Below are 27,654 nucleotides of genomic sequence, written 5' to 3' on the forward strand. Positions count from 1 at the left end.
GATTGATAGATATACAGATGGATAGACAGAAAGACAGACAGATAGATGGATGAATAAATGTAATGGACAGACTAGTATCAAATGTAAGCTACAATGTACAATGTTTTAATATCATGTTTGGATTTTTGGTGCAACTCCATTACAGAGTAGCCTATACAAATAATCAGATAAGTATGAGTGACCTTCCTTTACATTCATCAAAAAAATGTATGTAAGATGGTTCTAGGCTTCAGATCTATTATCATCCAGTTTTCCATCACAAACTTGGTACCGATTTCCTGTGAAACAAACCTAACAGTACATTGCTTTTGTCCTATGTGCTTCATCACATAGAGAGCACCTCACAGAGATTTAACTTAATGGGACTAAGAACCTGTAATGCCCTGTGTTTCCTATGCCTACGATCATGTGTCCATCTCTTACCGTACGTCACAGTCAATGCCCCAGCACTGGATATCTGTCAGGCAACCAACCCCAACAGACCTGACTGCCAGAATGGTGGCACCTGTCACAACTCATATGAGAGCGTAACTGGCGATGTGGATTACATCTGTGATTGCCTGCCAACATTTATTGGACACAACTGCGAGACAATCAGTAAGTATAGGGCCTACCTGTAATTCCTGCTGCTTCAAGTCACCCGTGTGTTCTGTTGAAAGTTGTTACTACGTATATTGTATTGATATTGTGTCATTTTGTGTTTGTAAATGTGTATTTCATTGTTGGGAAATGAAATGAATGAAATGGAAAATGAAAGTCTTTACCATCTCTGATAATATGAATCAGTTATTGTGGGTCTTTTTTTCCCTTTTTTTTTAAGGTGAACAATCACCTGACTTGATCGCAGCAGACAAGTTGGAATCTCATTTTTCTATGTCAGGTTATGTCGTTCAGTTCTTCCACAGAAATAAAAAATTTCCATTTATTGCTTTGAAATTATACAAGTTGATATATGTAAGCTCTATTTTTGTGATCAACAAAAACAAAATATGATACGAGGTCTGTAACTCTTGATTTTCTGAAGAAAGATGAAAAAGAGCCATGAGTATTGTCAATTGTTTTCAAAGGCACTTCAAAGAGCTAGTACCAAACTGTATTTGTTTCTTCAGTCTGTGTTACTATGCATTCCAGTTGTGCAGTAAAAAATGGCAACATCATATTTGATTTTAGTTGCCCAGTAGCAAAGGATAATACTTTAAGGAGTAGAATGTCCATCAGTTTGTAGGGCATTAAATGAACATAGTCATAAAAAGTATTCAATGAGCTGTAAAATCGGCAGTTCCTCATGCTGCCATCTCTTATGCCACTTTTCAATCCACATTTCAGTGCCAGACCCATGCACCAGTGATCCTTGTGAGAACAACGGCATTTGCACTTCCTTCGACACCTACTACACCTGTCAGTGTCAGACGGGCTTTAGCGGCGATCGCTGTCAGACCGTCAGTAAGTCAAATGATGTTTGTTGTTACTTTTTCTTTCTTTTTTTTTTTACGTTTTCTCAATGTGCCATGACAGAGGATAATAGTGTGATATGGGTTAGGGCAGATGGTTGGAGGAGGGCGGCATGTTTTTTGTGGGGTTTTTTTTTTTGTGTTTTTTTTTTCTTTTTGTTTGCTTTCATTGTGGTCAGGGTTAAAATGCAAAATGTGTGTTTAATTTAGCTTTTAGGGTATTAAATGAACATAGTCCTTAAAAGTACTCAGTGAACAGTTATGTGGCACAGTGCTTCATTGTACCTTGCCAAGCTAGTTTGCTAGCAATATGCAAAAAAAAAAAAAAAAAAACAGATGTGATTAATTGTACCCAGTTCTTAGGTGAAAATATATATATATATTTATAGTTCTGTAGCCTCTATTGTTTGCCTTTTAATTCCTTTTCTTTTTTTTCTGGTGATTTTCCCCTGCATCCGCAATGAATAAAAAAAAATATATTAATAAAAAAAAAGATGTCTGCTACGCTCTAAAACTTGTGCTCTTCTATTTTTTATTTTTTTGTATCCCATAGCTGACTTCACCCCTCCAACTGTTTTGAACTGCCCTGATGATGTCACCGTCAACGTCCAGTTCGGTCAGACACAGGCCCTGGCGACCTGGATAGAACCGACCTCACCTGATGGCGTCCTTACCTACCGGTCTAACGTTCCAAACACACTCTTCAATGTGGGCACCACCCTGGTGACATATGTCTTTGAGGATACTGCTCAGAACTGGGCCACATGTACCTTCAATGTTATTGTGAATGGTAATAAAGACAAGATGCAGTTATTCAGAATCCACTGTCAATCAGACTTCCATTCTGTTTCAGAAATGTGTTTGTTTGTGTTTTCTCCTTTGGACCACAAGTCTTGTCCATCTCATGTTCCTTTAACTCTTTATGTGCCATGGTGGAAACCCCTCTGTGCCCCGTTATTATGAGACAGGAAAATGGTCATGCTTTGAGAAAGAACCCTGTTTTTTCCAATTTGTATAACTTCTACAAATTTTTGTTAAGCTGGACATATAGTGAGCAACGTTGAAGAGGAATGCCAAAATTTGTTTCGAAATAAATTGTATGACAAATCTATTTTCAATCTTTCTTTTGAATGACCAGTTACTACACTACTGTAAAGGCATGACTTTTGCACATAAAACCGTGACAGAAACTTAAAATGTACACGCAAATCTTGTTGGGAACACCGCTTGATAGTCAATCACCACATAGAATGCAAGCCGTGTGTGAGAGGAACAAAAGCGCGAAAAACGCTTTCATCGTACCGCGGGATTAGGCAATTTATCGATCGGTTTTGGCTTTTTGTGTGTTTGAGCAGAATATGCGAAGTTGGCACGCCGGCGACTGAGTTGGACGTGTGAACATGGCACATAAAGAATTAAGGCACATGTTCCCTTAAGTCTGACACTTCCATTTGTTTCCTTTCTTTCCATTCATGAAGTCTTATCAATGCAATGCAACAGAGAGTAATAGCTTACATGATATGCATATTTTGCAATATTTCGATTCACAAATAAAACAATATTGCAAATGATGTATGCTAAGCTGACTTCATACGCATGTACAGACACAGCATAATGCCATGTGTGCATGTAAAATTAGGCAGAGATTCTATAGCAAACCAATAACATTAAAATTAGGTTGTATACTTCAGAGGTAGATAAAAAGCACCAAAAAAAAAAAAAAAAGAAATCACCCAGAAGAGACCTTGATAAAACCTTGTGAGCAGTCATGAGAAAGTATGCATGGTACATTCCATCGTTTTGCCTTTGTATTGTGTATCTCCTATGTATAGGTGCGGGAGTCGACGACACACCCCCTACCATCACAGGCTGCCCGTCGGACATCACTCGGAACCTCCCAACTGGTTCCACCTCCCTGCCCATCACTTGGACTCCACCACAGGCCTTCGATGCAGATGCTGGAGGCACTGTAACCCTAGAGAGCAACCTGTCACCCGGCGATCTGTTCACCACCGGAACGACACCAGTTGTCTATGTGGCTACCAATGCGGCCGGCCTGACAACTACGTGTACATTCGATGTCACTGTGACATCAACAAGTGAGTGTCTCTGAAGAGACGAAGCATATTCTTCTTTGTAAAGTTTGCTCATTTCAGTTTTCAAAAGTGATTTTTTTTTTTTTTTTTTTTAAAGGTGAAATTTTGCTTTTTAAAATTTGGATTGTTCTATTTGCAGTACAATCACCACCATAAGCTGAGTCAAAACTTGCATTCAAATGATTATTTGCAATTTATTTGCAATTTATGCCAAAAGTTCAAAACTTTGTTGATATTAAGTATAAGCTGACTGAAGGATACCTCATTGATATCAGTATAAACATTTTTTAATAAATGATGCAGCTGCTGATTTTTGCATACAGTAAAACATAAATGTTTCAACTAACCATGATGTTCTTAATGTCTTTTCATCTCTTGTCAGATTTTATATACATTTAGAATTTTATAAAGGGCAGAGGTGTTCTGATATTTCTTTTAGAATATTTCTATTAAAACACAAATTCTCTTCTGTAGAGTGTCACAAATGTTTCAGTAACAGTGATTTTTTTCTTTCATTAGTTCTCCATTTACATAGCAATGTCACACAATTCCATTTCTCTGCACTCCTTTGTATCTCTCCTGTATGTTCTTGCAGTTGACGCAGTGCCGCCTGTAATTAATGGTTGCCCTGATGACATATTTGAAACTTTGCCAAGTGGTTCACAGTCGCTCAGCATCACTTGGACCCCTCCGGTTGCTACAGACAACAGTGGTTTCGTAAACCTGGAGTCAAACTTCAATCCTGGGGCACTATTCTCCCCTGGACAAACATCAGTTGTTTACACCGCCACTGATAACTCAGGACTAGAGACCACTTGCACATTCAGCGTCTTTGTCGCGACATCAGGTGAAGATGTGAACTCCTCGCTTCCATTCATGAGATGTTTTCACAGGTCCTTCTGTATTCATCTCATCTGTATCTATTGTAAAACCAGAATATTTGCCTGCATGAAACTTACTGGAATTTCATGAGGAGTCGAGATTCCCGAAAGTATAATCCACATGAAAGTGTGTGTCTACACAATACATTGAATGCCAGTGATGGCAAATCAGGAGCAAGTTTCATGCCGCAAAAAAGGCCGTCAGCTCAAAGTCGCAGAGAAAAAAAGATCATGCTACAAACGTTTCTAGTTTTACAGTATATAGGGACTGTTGGGATAGAGAAAAAGGAACCTGTTTAAGACTATTTGATTTTGTAATAACACAATGCTCTACGTCGACATCCGTACTGTCATTATACTTCATGATATCAGTGAAAGTAGTGTAAGATTTATCAAGTGCATGATATGGAAGTTTCTTGTCACTTGATGGACAGAATTAAAGACACTGTTCAGATTAACAAATTTTTCGGTCAATGGATGCCAGAGTATAGTGTCAACAGATACGTGTAGTACCTTTGTATTCTCCCAAAACATTTTAGCTTCAAAAGTCGGATTTGATTATTATATCAAGCAGTACGTCGCTGGTAGGTCCCTTTGATCAAGTGAGAGTATCAGATCGCATTTGTCTTGAGAATATTTTTCTCTAAGGTTTTGTTTATCCGCTAACTTTTATTTTTTGTCCATCAAAAGTTTTTGAATAAGTTTTTTTACTATATTTGTTATTTATTTTTAGCATATACTTGTAAAAATTTGTAGGATTTTAGTCTCCACATAATGTAGCTGTCTATTCGGCTAGAGAAAAACTGGCTGAATCCTCACCAATATGAGCAGATTAGATCCAAAGAAACAAACTAAAACAATTATGACTGTGCAGTTTTGTTTGGACCACAAATGCATGTTGTCTCAATTATTGCTGTCACTGTAGGTGATGTCACCCCACCAGTGATCACTGGATGCCCCGGTACGCAGACTGCCACCCTACCCGCTGGTACCACTACCGTGGCGGTCACCTGGACTCCACCACAGGCCACCGATGCCAGCCCTCCAGTTACTCTGACAGTCGACCGCGCCCCGGGATCTTTCTTCACTGCGGGGACAACCATGGTCACATACACGGCAACAGACGCAGTGGGGCTGGAGTCGGCATGCACATTCAATGTCATTGTGGTTACTGATGGAGGTATGGTTTCCTTGCATTTCCTCTTTTTCTCTCTCTCTCTCTCTCTCTTCTTCTTCATTGATTTTTCACCCTCGGAGAAGCAAAACATGTGACTGCATGCCCACTGATGGTACAAAAATAGATTGTGGAATACATGCGCACATTATAGGCAGGAGTTCTAGAATCTGTTATACATATCCTGTGGCTTGCAATAGCTATGCATTACAATCCTCGATGTGACCCACCACGTACAGTCCTCTGCCCCTTCTACGTCGCTCGGGAAGAGTTTAACCCTAACTGGACTGCTCCCACGCGCCCTTCGGAACCGGGCGCGGTTCCGAAGTTGCGCATAAATATGTACATGCATGTCAGACCAAAAATTGCTCAAAAACGTCAATTTCATTGAAAGATAAAAAAGACTTTGTGTACAATTTCTATGCAAACTGAGCTCACAGGCAAATTTCATAAAACCGTGATTATTTTGGGGTTCTATTGATTAAAATCAATTAATAACATATTTTCTTGTTCGGAACAATGTTGCGGACAAATTTCATCGAAAAAACAATGAAAAACATAAAGTCGAAAAAACAAAGAAATACATAAATAAAAAAAAACAATAAAATACTTCAGAAATTTTTCCGATGACACATTTTTTTTTCTCTTACATTTGCTAAGGACACTAAAAAGAATATTTACACAAAAAATGTGCCTGTTTTGAGGTATATTTAGTGATTTACACCAAATTGTCTGATTTCATGCATCATTACGCATAAATTAGCATAATAGAGCATAAATGATAATTTTTCATGGTACTTTAGATTACATCATAAGCAATGTGTGTGCCAATTTTCGTCGCGATCGCGCGGTCAACGGCTGAGATCTGGAGGCCCCCCGGCTCTATCATCTACCTAAATAGCCCGGCCTAGTTAGGGTTAAGTGATGATGATCAGACTTGAACAAAGACTAACGGACAAGTGAGACAAGAAGTTGTAAATAAAGATATAGAGAACCCAGCCAAGATGAATGGTTGATAAAGTCTCCAGGAGCTATTTATGTGTACCTACATGTATAGGTTCCCTCATTGTTGATACTATGACACACACCATCCATAACATACCTGTAACACTAGCCCAGTTGCAGATAATGCTATTTCTGCTGTTTAGATGATAATTAGCATATACAGTTTGTACATGTGCGGTTATTTTAGGGGAAAGTGTGGTTGTTTGAGAAAGAAATGCGTATGTGTGTGGTAACAAGAATTACTTGAAAGATAATGTAGCCTCATTTAACATCGATGCCTTGTGATGTACTATTAATATAAAGTTGGACCAAATAAAGTCCATCTTCATTTCTTTTCTTTTTTTTCCATTAATCAAGTCTTAATTCCACAGTCTGCAATTATTGTGATTGTTTGTAACCTACTACAGGGGACACTGTACCACCAGTCATTAACAACTGCCCAAGTGACCGGACTGCAATACTTCCTTTGGGAGCCAACGCAGTGACAGTCAGCTGGACTGCTCCCACGGCAACAGACAACAGTGGACAGGTCACTCTTATCCCAAACATCTCCCCTGGATCACAGTTTACACTCGGATCAACAGTGGTGACCTACACTGCCACCGATGGTGCTGGCCTGCAGACCACTTGCTCTTTCACAGTGACTGTCTCAACAACGGCAGTGATAGGTATTGACCCTTATTGTTTTAGGCCTGCTTCAGGTACTTTGTTCAGACATGACATCATTTTTGTCAAAGATTTCTCGAGATGAGATACTAACCAAATAATCACTTATCTTGAAACTTAACTCTACTTAACACATACATAAATTACATACATTAAAACATACATTACATACATAAAATTTTTTTTAATAATCACGGGAGGAAAGGGGGATTCCCAACGGATACATTTCTTAATAATTATTTAGGTAAATCATCCCAAGAATTCATAAAAGAAAATGATTTCATTCTTGCAAACACGAACCTCTATTTTGGGGTCTGTTTTACTGTGTGTAACAATGAAAAGGTTGCAGTATTCACATTACTACATGTGGTACTACAATGGGCTACATCAGTACATGTGTATGTATAGTAGACTCTACATGTATAAAGCATTGAGTCTCCCGTATCCGGCCAAATCCCTTATCCGGACGAGCCCCGGTCCCGACTTGTCCGGATACGAGAGGTTCAACTGTAGGATATTCTCTGCCAAATCTACAAATGGGATGGTAAAGTTTTGGTCGAGATGGGTATTCAGGTTTTCATTTTGGTGAGATAGTTAGAAATCTCTTACATGAAATATCAAAGTGCATACAATTCTAAGAGGAATTAAAAGTTGTTAAGACGTCTTTGTAAGCTTTGTTACCTCCGCCAAGGGAGGAGGTTATGTTTTCATTACCATAATGCATACAATTCTAAGAGGAATTAAAAGTTGTTAAGACGTCTTTGTAAGCTTTGTTACCTCCGCCAAGGGAGGAGGTTATGTTTTCATTACCGTTTGTTTGTCCATGTGCAAAAAAACTCAAAAAAAAAAAAAAAAGGTTGAGAGTGACACAAGGAACAGATGATTAAATTTTGGTAGTGATCCAGAAATTTGTATGGATTTTATGAAGGATTTTCAATATTTTGGCAAGTAGGGTCAATAAACTTTGGAATTCAGGCTGCGCATTTTTGAGGTTTTCATACACGCACTAATAAAGTGCATGCTGTGGTTTCTGCTAGGGCAAGTTGCGCCACGCAGCAGAGGGTTTATGACATTTAACAAAGGCTTCTATATTGGGAAATCGGGCGATATTTCAGCATGCATACATATGGGGGGAAATCACTGACCTCTATGGAAGAGTAATATCATCGGTGGAAAGAAGCTGCTTGGCGGAGGTCTCAGAGTGCTTTTCTAGTTTTTGGTCCATCTCCGCCATTTCAAAACCATCCCACTTGTTTTAGTCAGTCAGAAGTCCCACGGAATCTATGAGCTTGCTTAGCCTGTAACTCTTGTATTTAGCTTCTCCTGATCTTGTGTTTGCCAAGGAATTCCAGTCTTTCCCCGGAAAAATAATATATGCATGAGCAGAAATGGTTGGTCTATTTTTATTCTATTCATTCAATTTGTAATGAATCTGCAACTGTGAGATATATTCACACAACTGGTATTACATAAGTAATTTTTAACACTGATAAAAGTATGTTCAATGAGTAAAAATCAAGGCAAATTCAATGTAGGCAGATCCCAGCTTTTGCTTAAGTCCAACCATTTTCGTCAGTTCAGATTGATTTAAGGTTAGCGAGGTTGCATGACTGTATCCTTAATCACCTGCTTCCTTTACACGGGTAGGACAACTGAGCAATTAAGACACTAACAAGATCACAGTACTTCTGTCATATTTAAATGAGTGTGGAGCAATAAACCATGAAATGTTGTAGTTGTAAGTAGCATGAATACACTAGAGAGGACTAATCAAGCATGCTGGATGTGTTACTGCAAATTGAGCTTAGAACAAATAATGGGATTAACATATGGGTATGTCCATGGTGAAATCGCACCACCTAACATTAAGAGCACCGATTATCAGTAATGTGTGTGATAGTTAAAGCACACGTACGGCAATAACATCAGTGCTGGAATATGTGATGTGTCTATTTCTGATACTAAACCAAAGATGTGGACACAACAGAATGAGTTCTTACCTTATTGGTAGTCAATTATCACATGCTGTTTCTTTTGTCTCTCAACATTCCCTTATTTCAGACGTAACTCCACCTACGTTTGTGAACTGTCCAATGACGCAGGTAATAACTGTAGCTGCAGGTGTGACCTCATCTACTGCAACGTGGCAGGTACCAACTGCCACAGACACACAGGGGCAAGCCTCTGTTGCAGCAACCAGTGGCCACAGCCCTGGCGCTACTTTCCCCCTGGGAACCACTGCTGTAGTTTACACAGCTACTGACCAAGCTGGTCTACAACAGACCTGTGTCTTCAACATCATTGTGACGTCTTCAGGTGTGTTTGATATGTCGAACATGCAAAGCCACCTTTTGGCTCAATCGATTTATATAATGTAAAAGAACATAAGATTTGTCTTGCCTACTGTCACACAATATGGAATGTAATGTATGACTTGCTCTAATTTTTTCTTTTGCTTTAGTTCTTTCATATTACACATCCATATCTGTAGTTTCGCTTTTATGCAAACTTTGATGTCTTATACTTCACTGCACTTTGAGTGTCATTATTTTTACTGTTTTTCAGTTTTTAAATTGCATTTCTCTCTCTTAAAAGCTTATAGTCTAATATGTTAGCCAAAGTTTGCTGGTATCATTTCAAGTTGAAGGGAACACTATTTTCCTTTTCTTTTCTTCAAATTGTGTCATATATGCAGACAGAAAATCATAAAACAAAATATCTTCTCTATCATTTCTGTTAATCTCATGACACAGACACTGGACCAGTCGAAGACAGAATGGCACCAATTGTCTTGTCGTGTTCATCAGTCGTCCGTACGGCCGATCCCAATTCAGACTTCACCTTTGTCTCGTGGGACTTGCCCACAGCAGACGACAATGGAGTGGTAGTAACACCAAGTGTAGGACTCACTCAGGGTTTCTTTCCTCTGGGACAGACAGGACCATTCATATACACCTTCACTGATGCAAACAACAATGCTGCTACATGTACATTATATGTATTTGTCATAGGTTAGTATACTCATTGAATAAATACCCTTTGCAATTTGTCGTTACCATCATAAATAATGGCACTTAGAAAAGGACACTTGATTATATTATGTATGAAGCTACATGGTCCACACGTGTTGAATCATTATATATATATATATATATATATATATATATATATATATATATATGCACTGTATATTAGTATTTAAGTGACTTTGTTGCATACATGCACTATTCTTAAATGCACAATTCCTGGCTTGAGCACACGTCCAACAAATGCTCATCAGATTAATACGAAGTTAATTTTTATGTAAGGCATAAAAATCATTTGATGCATTGTGGTCTGAGCAATTATCATGTCTCTGCAAAAAAAAAAAAAAAAAAAAAACATATTTAAGTTCCAATTTTCCTTTCCTTCAGCTGCAGACAACCAGGACACAACTCCACCGACGCTTATTTCATGTCCGAACGATGTCACCGTGACTGCTGCTGCAGGTGCATCCTCAGCAACTGCCACCTGGGCAGTCCCAACAGCCACAGATCCTTCTGGTGGTGATCTGATATTTACCTCGACCTACGACCCTGGAGACAGCTTTGGTATTGGCACAACCGCGGTCAGCTATAGCATCCTAGATGAGCAGGGCAACGCAGTAGAATGCAATTTCAATGTGATTGTTGTCGGCTCGGGAACCACTCGTGAGTTGATGTATTTTATTGTGATGTTTGTCATATCTTGAAAGCTTCTCTTTCCTTGGCAATTCCATTGGGAATGGCAGTTGTGGACTGACTTACGAAAAACTGATATGGATGAAGAATCGTTTTGCTGATATGTAGGTGTTATAGATATAGGTGATCTAATGAGATGTCTATGCAGATCTTTTCAAGTGATATCAGGAAAATACTTGGGATATGACAAAGATGACATTGTTGTAGTTACTGGGGAATTAGTGACCTGTAAATATTCCAGTTCTACAACAAAATGAAAATGATATGTAACCTGGCGAAGTAAAACCTCGATGATGTTGTCAAACATAGATTCTGTTCCCTTCTATTCCTCCACCTCCCCCCCCCCCCCCCCCACACACACACAAAAAAAAAAAAAAAAGATGATGCAGAAACTGTTAGGAGGACAAGCTCTAGCCAAACACAGTTTTGAATCAAAATGGCTTTTGATGCTCTAAAGCACACAGTAGATTAGGCAATCAAACTCACTTTGGTTTTGTCTGATTTTTCAATGCAGCTGTGGACCAGAATCCACCAACCATCAATGGCTGTCCCAGCTCCTTTACTGTAACTGTCTCTGCTGGAAGCAACGTGGCCACTGCAACCTGGACAGTGCCCACAGCAGTAGATGCAGAGGGCACGGCGACTGTGACTGGGGACAGCGCCCCTCCAGTTACCCTCACAGCTGGTCAAGTGCGAGTGGTCACCTACACAGCCACTGACACCAGTGGGCTGCAAAGCCTCTGCACTTTCAACATTATAGCACAAGGTCAGTTTCCATATTATATTCCATTTTTGTTCTTATTTTGGTTTTGTTTTTGTTTGTCCGCCCACTTTCAGCAGAAAATCGCACATTAAAAATATAAAAACTTTGTTGTTGTTGTTTATTTCTTTTTGCTTTACAAACGATTTTGACTCTCCATACTTTAAAAAATGTATAGTCCCCCTGCATTAACGTGCAAATGAAATCAATAAAATGGTAATATGGATATCCATTTCTCTATATGTAACAATGAAGTAGATATTTCCTTATAGCTATTGCGTTTCTCAATTTTCTTGATTTTAGTCAATTAAAGCAATCATCCCCAGGGGCATCATTCCATTAAAAGGACAAGTTCACCTTCATTAACATAAGGATTAAGAGAATGCAGCAATATTAGTAGAACACATCAGTGAAAGTTTGAGGAAAATTGGACAATCGATGCAAAAGTTATGAATTTTTAAAACTTTTGTGTTGGAACTGCTGGATGAGGAGACTACTAAGGCTCGTGATGTCATATGAGTACAACAGTATAAAGAAAATGTAAAGAAAATTCAACATATTTTCACTTTTTTCGCATAATAAAAGAGCACTTGACTTGCCTCTTTCTAAAGGCAATTGGAATAATATCATCCATAACATATGTCAGTAAGGAGTCAAGGGAATGTGTACTTTTTTCAAAAGATGAAATTTTGTGAAATTCTCTTTACATTTTCCTGATATTGTTGTATGCATATGACATCATACACTGCAGTAGTCTTCTCATCCAGCGGTGACTACACAAAAACATCAAAAATTCATAACTTTTGAACGGATTGTCCGATTTTCCTCAAACTTTCAATGATGTGTTCTACTAATATTGCTACATTCTCTCAATCCTTATGTTAATGAAGGTGAACTTGTCCTTTTTAAATGATAGGGGGTAGGGCAAAACATGGAAAAAATGTGCGAGAGAGCAGAGCGATCGAGAGGGGAAAGGCAATGGGAAGGGCGAGGGCGTCAATCATTTTCACAACGGGGGAGGGACTTGGAGTTGGAATATCTGTGTGAGGGAGTGGAGCAGGGAGTGGAGGGTATCCCTCCCGTCCCACACGAGGAAGATTTTGCATTTTCAGACCTGAAATTCAGGGATCTGGTGCGCACTTTTGGTGAAATTCCAAATTTTTTTCCTATCAAAAAAGTAAGAAAAAGAAATATTCACAGATGATTGAATGACTAAATTGTGGTATCTCAGCCCCTGTTGGCCGTGTGTAGCATCAACGACGGAGCCTTTGCACTTTTAGGTTTGACAGAGAATGCTGTGATGCGCACTTTCATGGAATATTCAGAAAATTGTCAATCCCGAAGTGTGCAGAGTCTAAATCAATGGATGGGAACTGAGTGTGGGAAAAGTAGATTAAACGAGATGAGGGGACTTTTGAATTTATTAGAATCGAAGTGATAGATCTGATGCACACTTGAATGACACATTTGGAAATCTGTCAATCTAAATGTGTACTAAGTCTATAGGGAAAGGACCAAACGGGGGAGGGTGTGGGAGGGGGCATCCCGCACCCATGCTAGGGAGATTTTGAATTTTCAGATTATTGAAATGCAGCATTCTGGTGCAGTACACTTTGGATAAATATAATTTTCTATCAATAAAGCAAGAAATTTTTCCTCAATTCGGGAATTATTTGGGGACAAAATTACACGTTTGCCCCCCTCCCCTCCAATCCTCCAGGATCGACATCCCTGCATACGAGGGAGCTTTGGCATTCTTATTAGATACAAATACAAATGCATGCCTCGTATTAAAACACATTTTTGATAGAATTTGGAAAGCTGTCATCGCCGAAGTAAAAAAGATTTTAAATTTTATCCTCCCACCGGACAGAACTTTTTCTCTTTTTTTAACTGAAGTGACAGTCCTGGTGCACACTTTAGAAAAAACAATTTTGAATCTATCAATGTAAAGTGTACTAAGTCTTATAGGAAAAGGATCGAACTGGAAAAAGTACGAGAAAGATTTTGCATTTGAAGAATTGAAATTCAGCAATCTGGTCACACTTTTGATGAAATATTTGGACAGTTTCCTTTTAGAAAACAAAAGCAAGAAAATTTTCCTAATTTTGGGAATTATGGGGGGAGGGGTAAATGCTCCTTTAATCCCCCAGTAGGATCGACGCCCCTGATCATCCCTGTGAATGCCCATAGATGTATCCTGACTGAGTCATCAGAGTCATTATTGCTTGCTCATAAGGAAATGGAGGGGGGGGGGATTCATTGACTATGGCGATTTTGTTGTTGTTGTTGTTGTTGCTGTTGTTTGGTTTTGTTTTTGTTTTTTGTTTTTTTCGTACATAATTTGCAGAGGGTCCCGAGTTGGGCATGTCATAGCATGTATACATGTAGGCTGATTTCTTTGACATTTTCAATATCTGGACCATGCCTTATGCTGATATTACTATTTTTGCGAGCGAGTGGAGCAAGCAAGCGCTTGAGAAAATTATGTTTATACATATCCTAAGAGATAGAATAGTATTCTATTCTATGAAAGTCGGCAAAAGAAAGTCATGCAATATTTCCTATGCCCGAATTGATACAATCACATTTCTGCTTCTTTCATTTTTTTTTCTTCAAATTTCAGGGAGGGGGGGGGGGGGTAGGCTGATTGTACAGATCTCCCTCGGATTTATGTCCATTTGTGTGTCTGTGACTGTGTCTGTGTGTTGATCACCTTACCAGTGGGGAAAAAAAGTGATTGAATGATGTGGCTTGCCTTATTTCTTGTTGTCCTCTAGACCTACTTGCAGGGATATACATGTGCAATATGGTATCATCTGCTTTCTATACAATGTCACACAAAAAAGAAATTCATTTTCCTCAACATTCCATGTTTTGTTATGTTTCTTCTTTGTGTCTGTATCTTCAGGGACAACTACCAACCAACCTCCTCAACTAGCGAACTGCCCGAATGACATCTCTGTAACTCTGCCAGTATCTTCTACAACCATTTCTGTACCATGGACTGCACCGACAGCTACAGATGATTCTGGAATAACACCAACAATCACAAGTACACGTCAACCTGGCAGTCAGTTTGGGGTGGGCACGACCCCAGTTACTTACACGGCAACGGACAACCTGGGTTTATCCTCTACTTGTTCCTTTAATGTGATCGTTACAGGTTTGTTTACTTTCCCCAATATTTCCGGTATTTTTATCATCTTCATCGTCATTGTCACCATTGTCCTATAATTCACGTCCTGTTACAGCTGCAAAGAGAGCCTACACCACAGTCATCTGTTTTGTAGTGTCAAATAACATTTCATTCTCCCATAGCCCGAATTTTGGATTTTGTGTGTGTGTGTGTGTGTGTGTGTGTATGTGTTATTGTTTTTCCCGTTCTTGTGTTCTTCAGGGACAACAGGGCTCATGATAGCAAGGTTTATCATTTTTTGCCAAGCAGTTTGCTAACTGTTACATGTCATCATAAGGATTATTAAGTACTTGTGAAGACACACACACACACACACATGCACACACACAATCCCACATAATTGACATATAGGGAAATCATTCAAAGACACAATGTCAAAGACAATCAAAGATATTGGTAAGCAAAGGAGAATATATTGAGTAAGCAAAAGAGAAAACGATCATATAAACAAAGGAAGGTAGAGGGCATCAATAAAGAAGAAATTGCTGAGTTTTAACATACTCTCATGCTTTAATTGTGAATAGATGTATGCTAGCTAAAGGGAATATTCTGTCGCTCGTCACCTTTAATCCTACTTATAATGATGTACCACAATAACTATCTCCCAACCAACCGCTTCAGCTTCAGAAATATCCACAGGATATCGCTATGATTTATCAAATCTGTGTTTCACTTGGAATTATTGTATCCTACAGGGGACACTACAGGACCGGTCATCAACAACTGCCCAAGTGACCAGACTGCGGTGTTGCCAGCGGGATCCAGTACAGTATCAGTCAGCTGGACTGTTCCCACAGCAACAGACAGCAGTGGTCAGGTCACTCTTATTCCAAACATCTTCCCTGGATCCCAGTTTTCACTCGGACCAACGGTGGTGACCTACACTGCCACTAATGGTGCTGGCCAGCAGACCACGTGTTCTTTTACAGTGACTGTTATAGCATCAACAGTAACAGGTACTGACCTCATAATCTTGGTCGTAACCTGTTGAAGACTAGTCCTGAGTATACTCGGGCAGCAAGGTGTCAACGGGGAATGCATGTTTTAGCAAAATCAGCCTGTCCTCAATGAGTTAATACTGTTCCTTTTGTCAGCTAAAATTTTATTGTCAGTGATGTTCATGAGGATCTATGTAGTCCACTTTTCTCCTTAAACAGGATTCTTGAACAAGACACTTGAGGATCATGCACAGCTATTGAATACGTCCAAAGTTTCAACGTGGGTGTATAAGCCTATGAAGTAGCCATAAAACATTGTGGTTGGAATTGCCATTTTCACATCACAGAATATAGTCATGTGTACTGAACTTGTATTGAACTTAACTGAACTAGATTGAACTTGGAACTGTATCTTAACAATACACAGATGTGTATTTAAGGCATATACAGCACGTTTGGCTTTGATAGGGGGCTTAAAGGGATCGTATAGTTTTGGTTGAGACCTAATTTCAGGTTTCTATCATTTTGGGGTGAGATAATGAAAAACCTCTTATGAAATATGAAAGAACATGTAATTCCATGAGGAATTCAATGTTTATTTGATGAAAATTGGTTTTGAAATGGCTGAGATGTCTAAAACAGAGGGATTCTAATAAAGTGTTGCACCCACATTTTGTTGCGATCGCTTTGTTTGACCTTGTTTGTGGATGTTTCAGTCATTCCAAACCCGATTTTCATCAAATAAACTTTGAATTCTTCTTAAAATGGTATGCTCTGTACTATTTCATAAGTGTTTTCTTGGTATCTCGCAAAAAGTTAAAAGTCCAATTCTGATCTCCACCAATACTGTACCATCATTTTAAGAGCTCGATAGGGATGGGTCTCTCTATCAGTTTCTTTTCTTTTCTCCTTATAGTTTTGTCAATCATCTTTCTGTTGCATAATGTATGCTGAAGTAGAAATATGGAATTAGGTAGCACAGCATCATATGTATGCAATTCAAGGCAATGTGCATTTGCAGATCTGCAATGCAATGTGAACTGTGCAATACAGTGACATGACATTTGCCCCTGCAACAATTACTCCGGTCTTATTTTCTACGATGACTTAGGGTTAGGGTTGTGATAGGGTATAGTTTTAGTTTGATGTAAGGATTAGAATAAGGGCTAGAGAATTATGTTTGTGGCTTTGCATACAGATATTGCATGGCAGCAATAGTTGCGGGAGCAAATGTCATTGAACCGTGCAATACAAGGTTGCATTTCTATTACAAGGACTGGGAATAACATCTCCATCCTTGGAAAATTTGGATTGGTAAACATTACAAGAGCACTGATAATCTGTAATGTTTTTAGTAGTGATTATACCAAACCAAAGATATGGCCACAATGGAAGCGGGCTCTTAAAACTGTTTCAATGTTTGGCAGTCATCGTGTACTGGCTCCTCATATTTTTGCCTCACAACTTTTCCCCATCACAGATGTAACTCCACCTGCATTTGTGAACTGTCCATCGACCCAGGTAATAACTGTAGCTGCAGGTGTGACCTCATCTACTGCAACGTGGCAGGTACCAACTGCCACAGACACACAGGGGCAAGCCTCTGTTGCAGCAACCAGTGGCCACAGCCCTGGTGCTACTTTCCCCCTGGGAACCACTGCTGTAGTTTACACAGCTACTGACCAAGCCGGTCTACAACAGACCTGTGTCTTCAACATCATTGTGACGTCTTCAGGTGTGTTTGATATGTCGAACATGCAAAGTCACCTTTTGGCTCAATCAATTTATATAATGTAAAAGAACATAAGATTTGTCTTGCCTACTGTCACACAATATGGAATGTAATGTATGACTTGCTCTAATTTTTCTTTTGTTTTAGTTTTTTCATATTACACATCCATATCTGTAGTCTCGCTTTTATGCAAACTTTAATGTCTTATACTTCACTGCACTTTGAGTGTCATTATTTTTACTGTTTTCCAGTTTTTGAATTGCATTTCTCTCTCTTAAAAGCTTATAGTCTAATATGTTAGTCAAAGTTTGCTGGTATCATTTCAAGTTGAAGGGAACACTATTTTCCTTTTCTTTTCTTCAAATTGTGTCATATATGCAGACAGAAGATCATAAAACAAAATATCTTCTCTATCATTTCTGTTAATCTCATGACACAGACACTGGACCAGTCGAAGACAGAATGGCACCAATTGTCTTGTCGTGTTCATCAGTCGTCCGTACAGCGGATCCCAATTCAGACTTCACCTTTGTCTCGTGGGACTTGCCCACAGCAGATGACAATGGAGTGGTAGTAACACCAAGTGTAGGACTCACTCAGGGTTTCTTTCCTTTGGGACAGACAGGACCATTCACATACACCTTCACTGATGCAAACAACAATGCTGCTACATGTACATTATATGTATTTGTCATAGGTTAGTATACTCATTGAATAAATACCCTTATTTGCAATTTGTCATTACCATCATAAATAATGGCACTTGATTATCCTATGTATGAGGCTACATGGTCCACACATGTTGAATCATTATGTATGTATATATATATATATATATATATAGTGCATGTATGCAACAAAGTCACTTAAATACGAACATTAATATATTTATATATATTAATGTTCGTATTTAAGTGACTTTGTTGCATACATGCACTATTCTTAAATGTATAATTCCTGACTTGAGCACACATCCAACAAATGCACATCAGATTGATACAAAGTTAATTTTTATGTAAAGCATAAAAATCATTTGATGCATTGTGGTCTAAGCAATTATCATTTCTCTGCAAAAAAAAAACAAAAAAAAAAACATGTTTAAGTTCCAATTTTCCTTTCCTTCAGCTGCAGACAACCAGGACACAACTCCACCGACGCTTGTTTCATGTCCGAACGATGTCACCGTGACTGCTGCTGCAGGTGCATCCTCAGCAACTGCCACCTGGGCAGTCCCAACAGCCACAGATCCTTCTGGTGGTGATCTGATATTTACCTCCACCTACGATCCTGGAGACAGCTTTGGTATTGGCACAACCCCGGTCAGCTACAGCATCCTAGATGAGCAGGGCAACGCGGTAGAATGCAATTTCAATGTGATTGTTGTCGGCTCGGGAACCACTCGTGAGTTGATGTATTTTTTATGTTTGTCATGTCGTGAAAGCTCCTCTTTTCTTCGCAGGTTCATATGAAATAACAGGTGTGAGCTGACTTTTGATACAAATTGAATATATGACACAGCAAAATGCTGATAAAGTTGAAAGATTTTTTTTTTTTTTTTATTGATTTTTGCATTTTTAATGTACAAACTCTCGATTGTTTTCCCCAATAGCATACCAAGTTCCACTTTTTTCTTGCCGTACACCTCCCTCAATGACATGACAGGAGTGGATAAAAAGACAGCATCTAGTCCAACACAGTTTTGAGAAGGATTACTTCAAAATTTTAATTCTGTTATTCCTAGTAAATGCTGTTAAGCACACAGGAGCTTCTAAAAGAAAAAAATGAAGGAATAATTTATGTTCCTTAACTTCCTTAGACTTAACAATTTCAAGATGATCTTGGAAAAATTATCAGATGTCCAGTATTTTCAGCCATTTGCTCTTTTCATTAGCTGTTTTCTCAGTTTAGCTGTCAGTGACATCATCATGATTTCTTGGTGATGAGTCATGTCACATATGGGTCATTTTCATTACATGACCCCTAGAATGTTGCATAATTTGCAGATTTTAAAGTATACAATGCATGTACAGATATGCTTGTACTCTGTGCTCAGTTTTATTAGAAAAGAACAGCAAATTTTGAGAGTAGGACAAGGAAGCATCTATACACCTAAGTGTCACACCTCCAGATTAGTCACTGCACTGCAAGTCTGTTTGAATTTACACACACCCAAAGTCATTTCTAGACAGTGTTGCACATAAAGTTGTACATAGCATTATGTATAATTATGCAGATATGATATTACCGGACAGCACTGTAATTCCGGACACGCACATTTTTGCATACTAATGACATTCAATATGCGCGAGACTTCGTAGATTAGCCTCACAGAACGTTGTTTGGACTGGAATCGCAGAAAACGTGTCATAAAAATGTAAAATTTAATGCGAAGAAATTCACATTTTACCTCAGATTTAGAAGAAGTTGTTGATTTTTTCACAAGGTTATATCACGTGAAGTGTTCAATGTTCATATTAGACATTTGACCATAAAATACAAAATTTGAGCCTCATTTCCCGATTTTTTCTTCATCGTCCGCTTGGTAAGAATGCCTACGGTGATTCATGGGTATGAATTATGATTCTGGCGCAAGGATAAGGTGCAAAAGACATCAATTATTCCATTAAAGAAATTGTGTCCGGAATTATAATGCAATATTTTACACCACACAAAAAGAGGGACATCTTTTTGGAGAGGGGTATATTTGAAGTCTATTTTCCAAAAATCGGGAGTGAATGATTTCCATAATTTCACCGCATTCGTAATTTTCAGGACTTTGTGAATAACTGGTGCTATTTTTTACCAAAATTTCATCCTCTGAGTACAGAATTCAGAGCAATGAAGAAAAAGCGTCCAGTGATACGATCAACTCTCCTTCTACTGGTTTTGTGTGATTTGTTTTTCAATGCAGCTGTGGACCAGAATCCACCAACCATCAATGGCTGTCCCAGCTCCATTACTGTAACTGTCCCTGCTGGAAGCAACGTGGCCACTGCAACCTGGACAGTGCCCACAGCAGTAGATGCAGAGGGTACGGTGACTGTGACTGGGGACAGCACCCCTCCAGTTACCCTCACAGCTGGTCAAGTGCGAGTGGTCACCTACACAGCCACTGACACCAATGGGCTGCAAAACCTCTGCACTTTCAACATTATAGCACAAGGTCAGTTTCTATATTACATGTGTGCGTGCGTTCGTTTGTGTGTGTGTGTGTGTGTGTGTGTGAGAATGTGTCTGTCCTTATTTCAAAAGTGCAAAATCAGTTCAATGTGGTGCAGTCATGCATAATAAAGGTTACTAAAAAGCAGTGTACCCTTCGGCTTTAAGTAGAAATGTAGCTTTAAGCAAGGCCATTAAAGCCTTCACACTGCTTCAGTGATGAATTTCTGTGGTGATTGAGAGTCCTTCAGATGTTGAGGGACTTGGTTTGCTCTGGTGTTGCCTCCAGAAAGTCATAACTAAAGGACAGTATTTTGATTCAATATGTATCTACTACACGTGTACATCATAAAAGTTGTTTAACCCGTCAGAAGACTAACGCAAGTATACTCGGGCAGATTTTAATGGGAGACATTTGTTACAGCAAAAATCATCTCATCAAGGGATTAATCAGCCAGAAGGAGCCACTGTAGGATATTCACTGATCCATTTCTCATTGATCCATTTATTGATTCATTTGGGAGCTATGTGTCACAGTGGATAAGATTCCAGACTCCCAATAGGAGGATCCGAGTTCAAATCCAGCCCAGTGCTTACGTCCTTGGACAAGTTCTTTTTATCCACAATGTCCCTCTCAACCCAGATGTACAAGTGGGTACCTGGCAACACTGGGGTAATGGCAGGGCCCTCTGGTAGAGTAGTGGTAACACTGAAGAGGCTACCCTGGGTTAAGATTACCATCATGTTGTTGTTGTTGTCGTCGTCGTTGTTGTTGTCGTTGTCGTTGTCGTCGTCGTCGTCGTCATTGTTGTCGTCGTCGTTGTTGTCGTTGTCGTCGTCATTGTTGTCGTTGTCGTCGTCGCCGTTGTCGTCGTCGTCATCATCTTCTTTGTCGTCGTCGTTGTCGTCATCTTCTTTGTCGTCGTCATCTTCATTGTCGTCATCCCATAATTCATGTCTTGTTACAGTTGCATAGAGAGCCTACACCACAATCATCTGTTTTGTATGTCACCCATAGTGTCAAATAACATTTCATTCTCCCATTGGTCAGTCTGGATTTTGTGTTTGTGTGTGTGTGTGTGTGTGTATGTATGTGTATTATTGTTTTTTTCCTTTCTTGTGTTCTTCAGGGACAACTACCAACCAACCTCCTCGGCTAGCGAACTGCCCGAATGACATCTCTGTAACTCTGTCAGCATCTTCTACAACCGTTTCTGTACCATGGACTGCACCGACAGCTACGGATGATTCTGGAATAGCACCAACAATCACAAGTACACGTCAACCTGGCAGTCAGTTTGGGGCGGGCACGACCCCAGTTACTTACACGGCAACGGACAACCTGGGTTTATCCTCTACTTGTTCCTTTAATGTGATCGTTACAGGTTTGTTTATGCTCGTCAGTATGTCTTTACATCAACGTGTCACTTTTGGTGACAGACAACCAAGTGTAGTGTAACTGGATTGAGCAAAGGAGGAAACAACCACAGAGATAAAATAACAGGGATATCAAAGATAAAAAGAAATTTTAACTTTTCAGATATGTTGCCTTTTGAATATGAATAGATGAATGGTGAGGTGAAAAAAAAAAATTGTGTTGCTAACCTGTAGGTCTAATCTTGTTGACGTGCACCACAATCAGCATCTTCCAACCATCCTATTTAGCTTGGTAATATGGCATCACTGTTACTACTAGGCCAATATCTTCAGCCACAAGTTGTTCAGCATTTTCAGTAATTTTGAAAGAAATGCATGTGTCTTTAGATAAACATGACTGTGTATCATTCCAAATGCAAGATAGAGCACACTAAAATCTTGGAAGCAAATGCCTGACAACATTCTTGTTCTACTTACCAGCACACATATTGTTGCAGAAAGGTAATACACCAGAATCATCTTTTTGTGTGTGTACATTCTAGTGTCATAACAACATTTCCTTCTCTTATTCTTTTGTGGATATTTTTATGCATTTTGTTTCTTTTATATGTGTTCTTCTTCAGCGACAACCACCAACCAACCTCCTCAGCTAGCGAACTGCCCGAATGACATCTCTGTAACTCTGCCAGCATCTTCTACAACCGTTTCTGTACCATGGACTGCACCGACAGCTACGGATGATTCTGGAATAACACCAACAATCACAAGTACACGTCAACCTGGCAGTCAGTTTGGGGCGGGCACGACCCCAGTTACTTACACGGCAACGGACAACCTGGGTTTATCCTCTACTTGTTCCTTTAATGTGATCGTTACAGGTTTGTTAATGCTCGTCAGTATGTCTTTACATCAACGTGTCACTTTTGGTGACAGACAACCAAGTGTAGTGTAACTGGATTGAGCAAAGGAGGAAACAACCACAGAGATAAAATAACAGGGATATCAAAGATAAAAAGAAATGTTAACTTTTCAGATATGTTGCCTTTATGAATAGATGAATGGTGAGGTGGAAAAAAAAAATTGTGTTACTAACCTGTAGGTCTAATCTTGTTGACGTGCACCACAATCAGCATCTTCCAACCATCCTATTTAGCTTGGTAATATGGCATCACTGTTACTACTAGGCCAATATCTTCAGCCACAAGTTGTTCAGCATTTTCAGTAATTTTGAAAGAAATGCATGTGTCTTTAGATAAACATGACTGTGTATCATTCCAAATGCAAGATAGAGCACACTAAAATCTTGGAAGCAAATGCCTGACAACATTCTTGTTCTACTTACCGGCACACATATTGTTGCAGAAAGGTAATACACCAGAATCATCTTTTTGTGTGTGTACATTCTAGTGTCATAACAACATTTCCTTCTCTTATTCTTTTGTGGATATTTTTATGCATTTTATTTCTTTTATATGTGTTCTTCTTCAGCGACAACCACCAACCAACCTCCTCAGCTAGCGAACTGCCCGAATGACATCTCTGTAACTCTGCCAGCATCTTCTACAACCGTTTCTGTACCATGGACTGCACCGACAGCTACGGATGATTCTGGAATAACACCAACAATCACAACTACACGTCAACCTGGCAGTCAGTTTGGGGTGGGCACGACCCCAGTTACTTACACGGCAACGGACAACCTGGGTTTATCCTCTACTTGTTCCTTTAATGTGATCGTTACAGGTTTGTTTATGTTCTTCAATATTTCTTTGTGGTAACATGTCACAGTGGTTTGATTCATAACACCTATATTGATATCCTTGATGAAAAGCAATATTGCAAGTTTCAGAACAGTTTAGGCCATGAAATCTAGACTGGAGCCTGTAAAGATATTGAACTATTGACTGTCAGACAATGTTTAATTTTGAATGAAAAAGAAACTATAAAGGCTGCGTGTGGCGCACAAAGGCAAAGTTAATCATTATTGCCAAGAGGTTCCTTAGCCCTGGTATGTTGTGCATATTGACATGGACTACTTAATAGATATTTCTCTGCTAAAGTGTCTGCTACTGTTAAATATGTGTCGCCACAATCTCGAGGTGATTTCTTCTGCGAAAGGCCTGTTTGAATCATCTGAATCATCAAAGTTTTGACTTGAGCATTTGAGCAAGAAACAATTCAGACAGATTGTTGTTTCTTGCTTAAATATGTGAAATATACGCTGCTCAAGATGGACATGTACATTTGTAATTAAAATTCCAATGTAACATCCATAACCGTTTTTATGCCTCCGCCAACGAAGTGGCCGGAGGCATTATGTTTTTGGGTCGTCCGTCCATACGTCCGTCCCGTTTTGTTTTTGTCGATATCTCAAGAACTGTAGGGTGGTTTTGCATCAAACTTGGTATGAGGGTATATCCTGGGGGGATAATACTTTGTTTGGATTTTAGGGTCACGGGGTCAAAGGTCAAAGGTCACAGGTTATTTTGTGAAAAAAAGGTTGAAATTTCATGTTTTTCTCCATATCTCGCAAATGGTTCAAGGTATCTTCATGGAACTTAGTATATATGCATGTACTGATGGGCAGTGATTATCTAGGGAAGTTGGGGGTCATGGGTCAAAGGTCAAGGTCAACTCCTCAAAATATCACTACTTTCCTTATATTTATGCAATGCCTGAAGGATTTTTTTTAAACTTGATGTATGCATGTATTACCCAATATATATTCTGTGGGAAGTTTCTTGCCAAAAGGTCAAAGGTCAAAAGTAAGGTCAAGTGAAAGTGCTATATTGCACTTTTTCCTCCATATCTCAAAAGTAACTCAAGGTATTATCATGAAACTTACATATTTATGCATGTTCTACCTAACAGTGATTCTCTTTGGAACTGTGAGGTCAAAGGTCAAAGGCCAGGTTTAGATGATACTATTTTACCATTTGATACTGAAATTGTACTTTTTCTCAATACCTTGAAAATTACTCAATGCATAAACTTATAAAAGGGTCAAAAGTCAAGTGAAAATCATCAGTTCCCCCAAATACCTGCACTCTGATGTTTTAATCATTCATCCAATTGAACCTAGTTCCAGGAAAGTGAACATTCAGTACATTTGTGGCAAACCTGTCATTTTGATATTTTGCCAATTGTGTGAAACTGTCATCACACATTGTCAAGACATTGTACTATAGACCTATTAGGAGAACCATGCATTATGGCGGAGGCATACCAGTCGCCGTAGCGACATTTCTAATTCATGGTATGTTTAAAAGTTATAATCAAGAGAATGAGCTTGAACTAAACACTTAATTGGTAATTATAACTTTTGCTTGTGATATATTAAAATGTTGAAACACCAAACCATGTAACCTTCAGAGCCATTTTTTTTTTTTTTTTTTTTTTGCTTCAAAAACTCACATCAGTTATATCCTGAAAGATGCATATTATACCATCATATCATTTATGTTCCATTATAGTTGCAGGGAGATAATACACCAGAATCACCCATTTTGTATACAGCCTTTATTGTCAAAGTAACAATTCAATCTTCTACTCTCATTCTACTTTGCGTTTTGTTTCTTTTTTTATATGTTCACCTTCAGCAACTGTCAACCAACCTCCTCAACTAGCGAACTGCCCGAATGACATCTCTGTAACTCTGCCAGTATCTTCTACAACCATTTCTGTACCATGGACTGCACCGACAGCTACAGATGATTCTTTTTTTTTTTTTTGCTTCAAAAACTCACATCAGTTATATCCTGAAAGATGCATATTATACCATCATATCATTTATGTTCCATTATAGTTGCAGGGAGATAATACACCAGAATCACCCATTTTGTATACAGCCTTTATTGTCAAAGTAACAATTCAATCTTCTACTCTCATTCTACTTTGCGTTTTGTTTCTTTTTTTATATGTTCACCTTCAGCAACTGTCAACCAACCTCCTCAACTAGCGAACTGCCCGAATGACATCTCTGTAACTCTGCCAGTATCTTCTACAACCATTTCTGTACCATGGACTGCACCGACAGCTACAGATGATTCTGGAATAACACCAACAATCACAAGTACACGTCAACCTGGCAGTCAGTTTGGGGTGGGCACGACCCCAGTTACTTACACGGCAACGGACAACCTGGGTTTATCCTCTACTTGTTCCTTTAATGTGATCGTTACAGGTTTGTTATTAATTCTTGACTTATGTTTACTGTGACTTTTCGCTATTGGTCAATTTCTAAAACCATAAGTAGTAATTGCCTCATGAATATTAAACAAAAAATTAGCAAAGCAATTAACACATTTGTTCATTAAAGCGTATGGCACAATGTGCCTGGCTGATACCATCTGCTGACTATTGCTAGTCACCTGGGGCAAACCACGAGCGGTCAGCAGTGCTCACCCCCTTTTCTTGCGTGGATGGGTAGGGGACCACTTCACAATGCATTAACTATAAAAATGAAAGAATAGAAAAAAAAAAAACCATAACAAAGGAAAGATGGGAATGCTAGTGAAGTAAAGTTTTATTGACAAGAAGAATGTGAGCCTTACATGTTGCCCCTATCGACAGGAATTACTTCAGTATAATCCACACATGTGCATCCAGGTCATTGATATTGGGATTTTGCAAGTAAGGCACAAGAAGCAACCAAGAAAGTTGAAACTGGAGTGAAACTAAGCAAATTAAGGAGAAAACAGAGAAAATGGATAGGGAAAAGTGTATGAGATATTTTAGAAAATGCTTAATTTTAGCATATTCCATTTGAAATGTAGATATTGCTGAGGTGATTAAATTTTGTGTTGCCAACCTGTAATCTTACTGACGTGCACCACAATCATCATGGTCCAGCAAACTTCTTAAGCTTTAAAACATGACAGTGCTGTTACTCTGCAACCATCTTCTGCAGCAAGTTCTATAGCATGTTCAATCATTTGGAAATATACGAACATGTAGTCCTGTACCCTGACGTCATTCATGTCATACTATAGCTGCAGAGAGATAATGCACTAGAATCATCTGTTTTATGTGCAGTCAAGTGTAAAAAAAAACAAAAAACACACACACACATTTCATTATCCTTCTCCTCAATCTGCTTTTTAACCTTTTTTTTTTTTTCTTTCAGCAGCAACTACAAATCAACCTCCTCAGCTTGAGAACTGCCCGACTGACATCTCTGTAACTCTGCCAGTTACTTCTACAACCATTTCTGTACCATGGACTGCACCGACAGCTACGGATGATTCTGGAATAACGCCAACAATCACAACTACACGCCAACCTGGCAGTCTGTTTGCGGAGGGCACGTCCCCAGTTACTTACACAGCAACGGACAACCTGGGTTTATCCTCTACTTGCTCCTTTAATGTGATCGTTAGAGGTTTGTTTACTTTCTTCAACATTTTAAAAGGGGTCAATGCATAGCACCATAGTTATATGTAAGCTTTCTGAAAATGAAACCAAAAAGTAGCAAAAACAACAAATTAGTGTATTACAA

At 39.0% G+C, this 27,654-nt stretch overlaps 1 protein-coding gene across 1 annotated transcript in view; it reads left to right on the forward strand.

Moving 5' to 3' along the window:
- LOC140233293 (uncharacterized) overlaps nt 1-27,654 on the forward strand; it is a 177,877-nt gene that overhangs the window by 143,648 nt on the left and 6,575 nt on the right. Inside the window, exons 67-88 of the mRNA XM_072313402.1 lie at nt 436-597; nt 1,327-1,443; nt 3,293-3,550; nt 4,143-4,394; nt 5,354-5,608; nt 7,015-7,275; nt 9,335-9,589; nt 10,027-10,284; nt 10,687-10,962; nt 11,507-11,758; nt 14,664-14,918; nt 15,647-15,907; nt 17,370-17,624; nt 18,061-18,318; nt 18,747-19,022; nt 20,533-20,784; nt 21,911-22,165; nt 22,781-23,035; nt 23,646-23,900; nt 25,757-25,789; nt 26,089-26,340; nt 27,286-27,575. Coding sequence (XP_072169503.1) covers nt 436-597; nt 1,327-1,443; nt 3,293-3,550; nt 4,143-4,394; nt 5,354-5,608; nt 7,015-7,275; nt 9,335-9,589; nt 10,027-10,284; nt 10,687-10,962; nt 11,507-11,758; nt 14,664-14,918; nt 15,647-15,907; nt 17,370-17,624; nt 18,061-18,318; nt 18,747-19,022; nt 20,533-20,784; nt 21,911-22,165; nt 22,781-23,035; nt 23,646-23,900; nt 25,757-25,789; nt 26,089-26,340; nt 27,286-27,575 — 5,243 coding nt within the window. The remainder of the gene's footprint in view (nt 1-435; nt 598-1,326; nt 1,444-3,292; nt 3,551-4,142; nt 4,395-5,353; nt 5,609-7,014; nt 7,276-9,334; nt 9,590-10,026; nt 10,285-10,686; nt 10,963-11,506; nt 11,759-14,663; nt 14,919-15,646; nt 15,908-17,369; nt 17,625-18,060; nt 18,319-18,746; nt 19,023-20,532; nt 20,785-21,910; nt 22,166-22,780; nt 23,036-23,645; nt 23,901-25,756; nt 25,790-26,088; nt 26,341-27,285; nt 27,576-27,654) is intronic.

Source organism: Diadema setosum, chromosome 9 (assembly GCF_964275005.1).
Source record: "Diadema setosum chromosome 9, eeDiaSeto1, whole genome shotgun sequence".
Classification (NCBI taxonomy): Eukaryota; Metazoa; Echinodermata; class Echinoidea; order Diadematoida; family Diadematidae; genus Diadema; species Diadema setosum.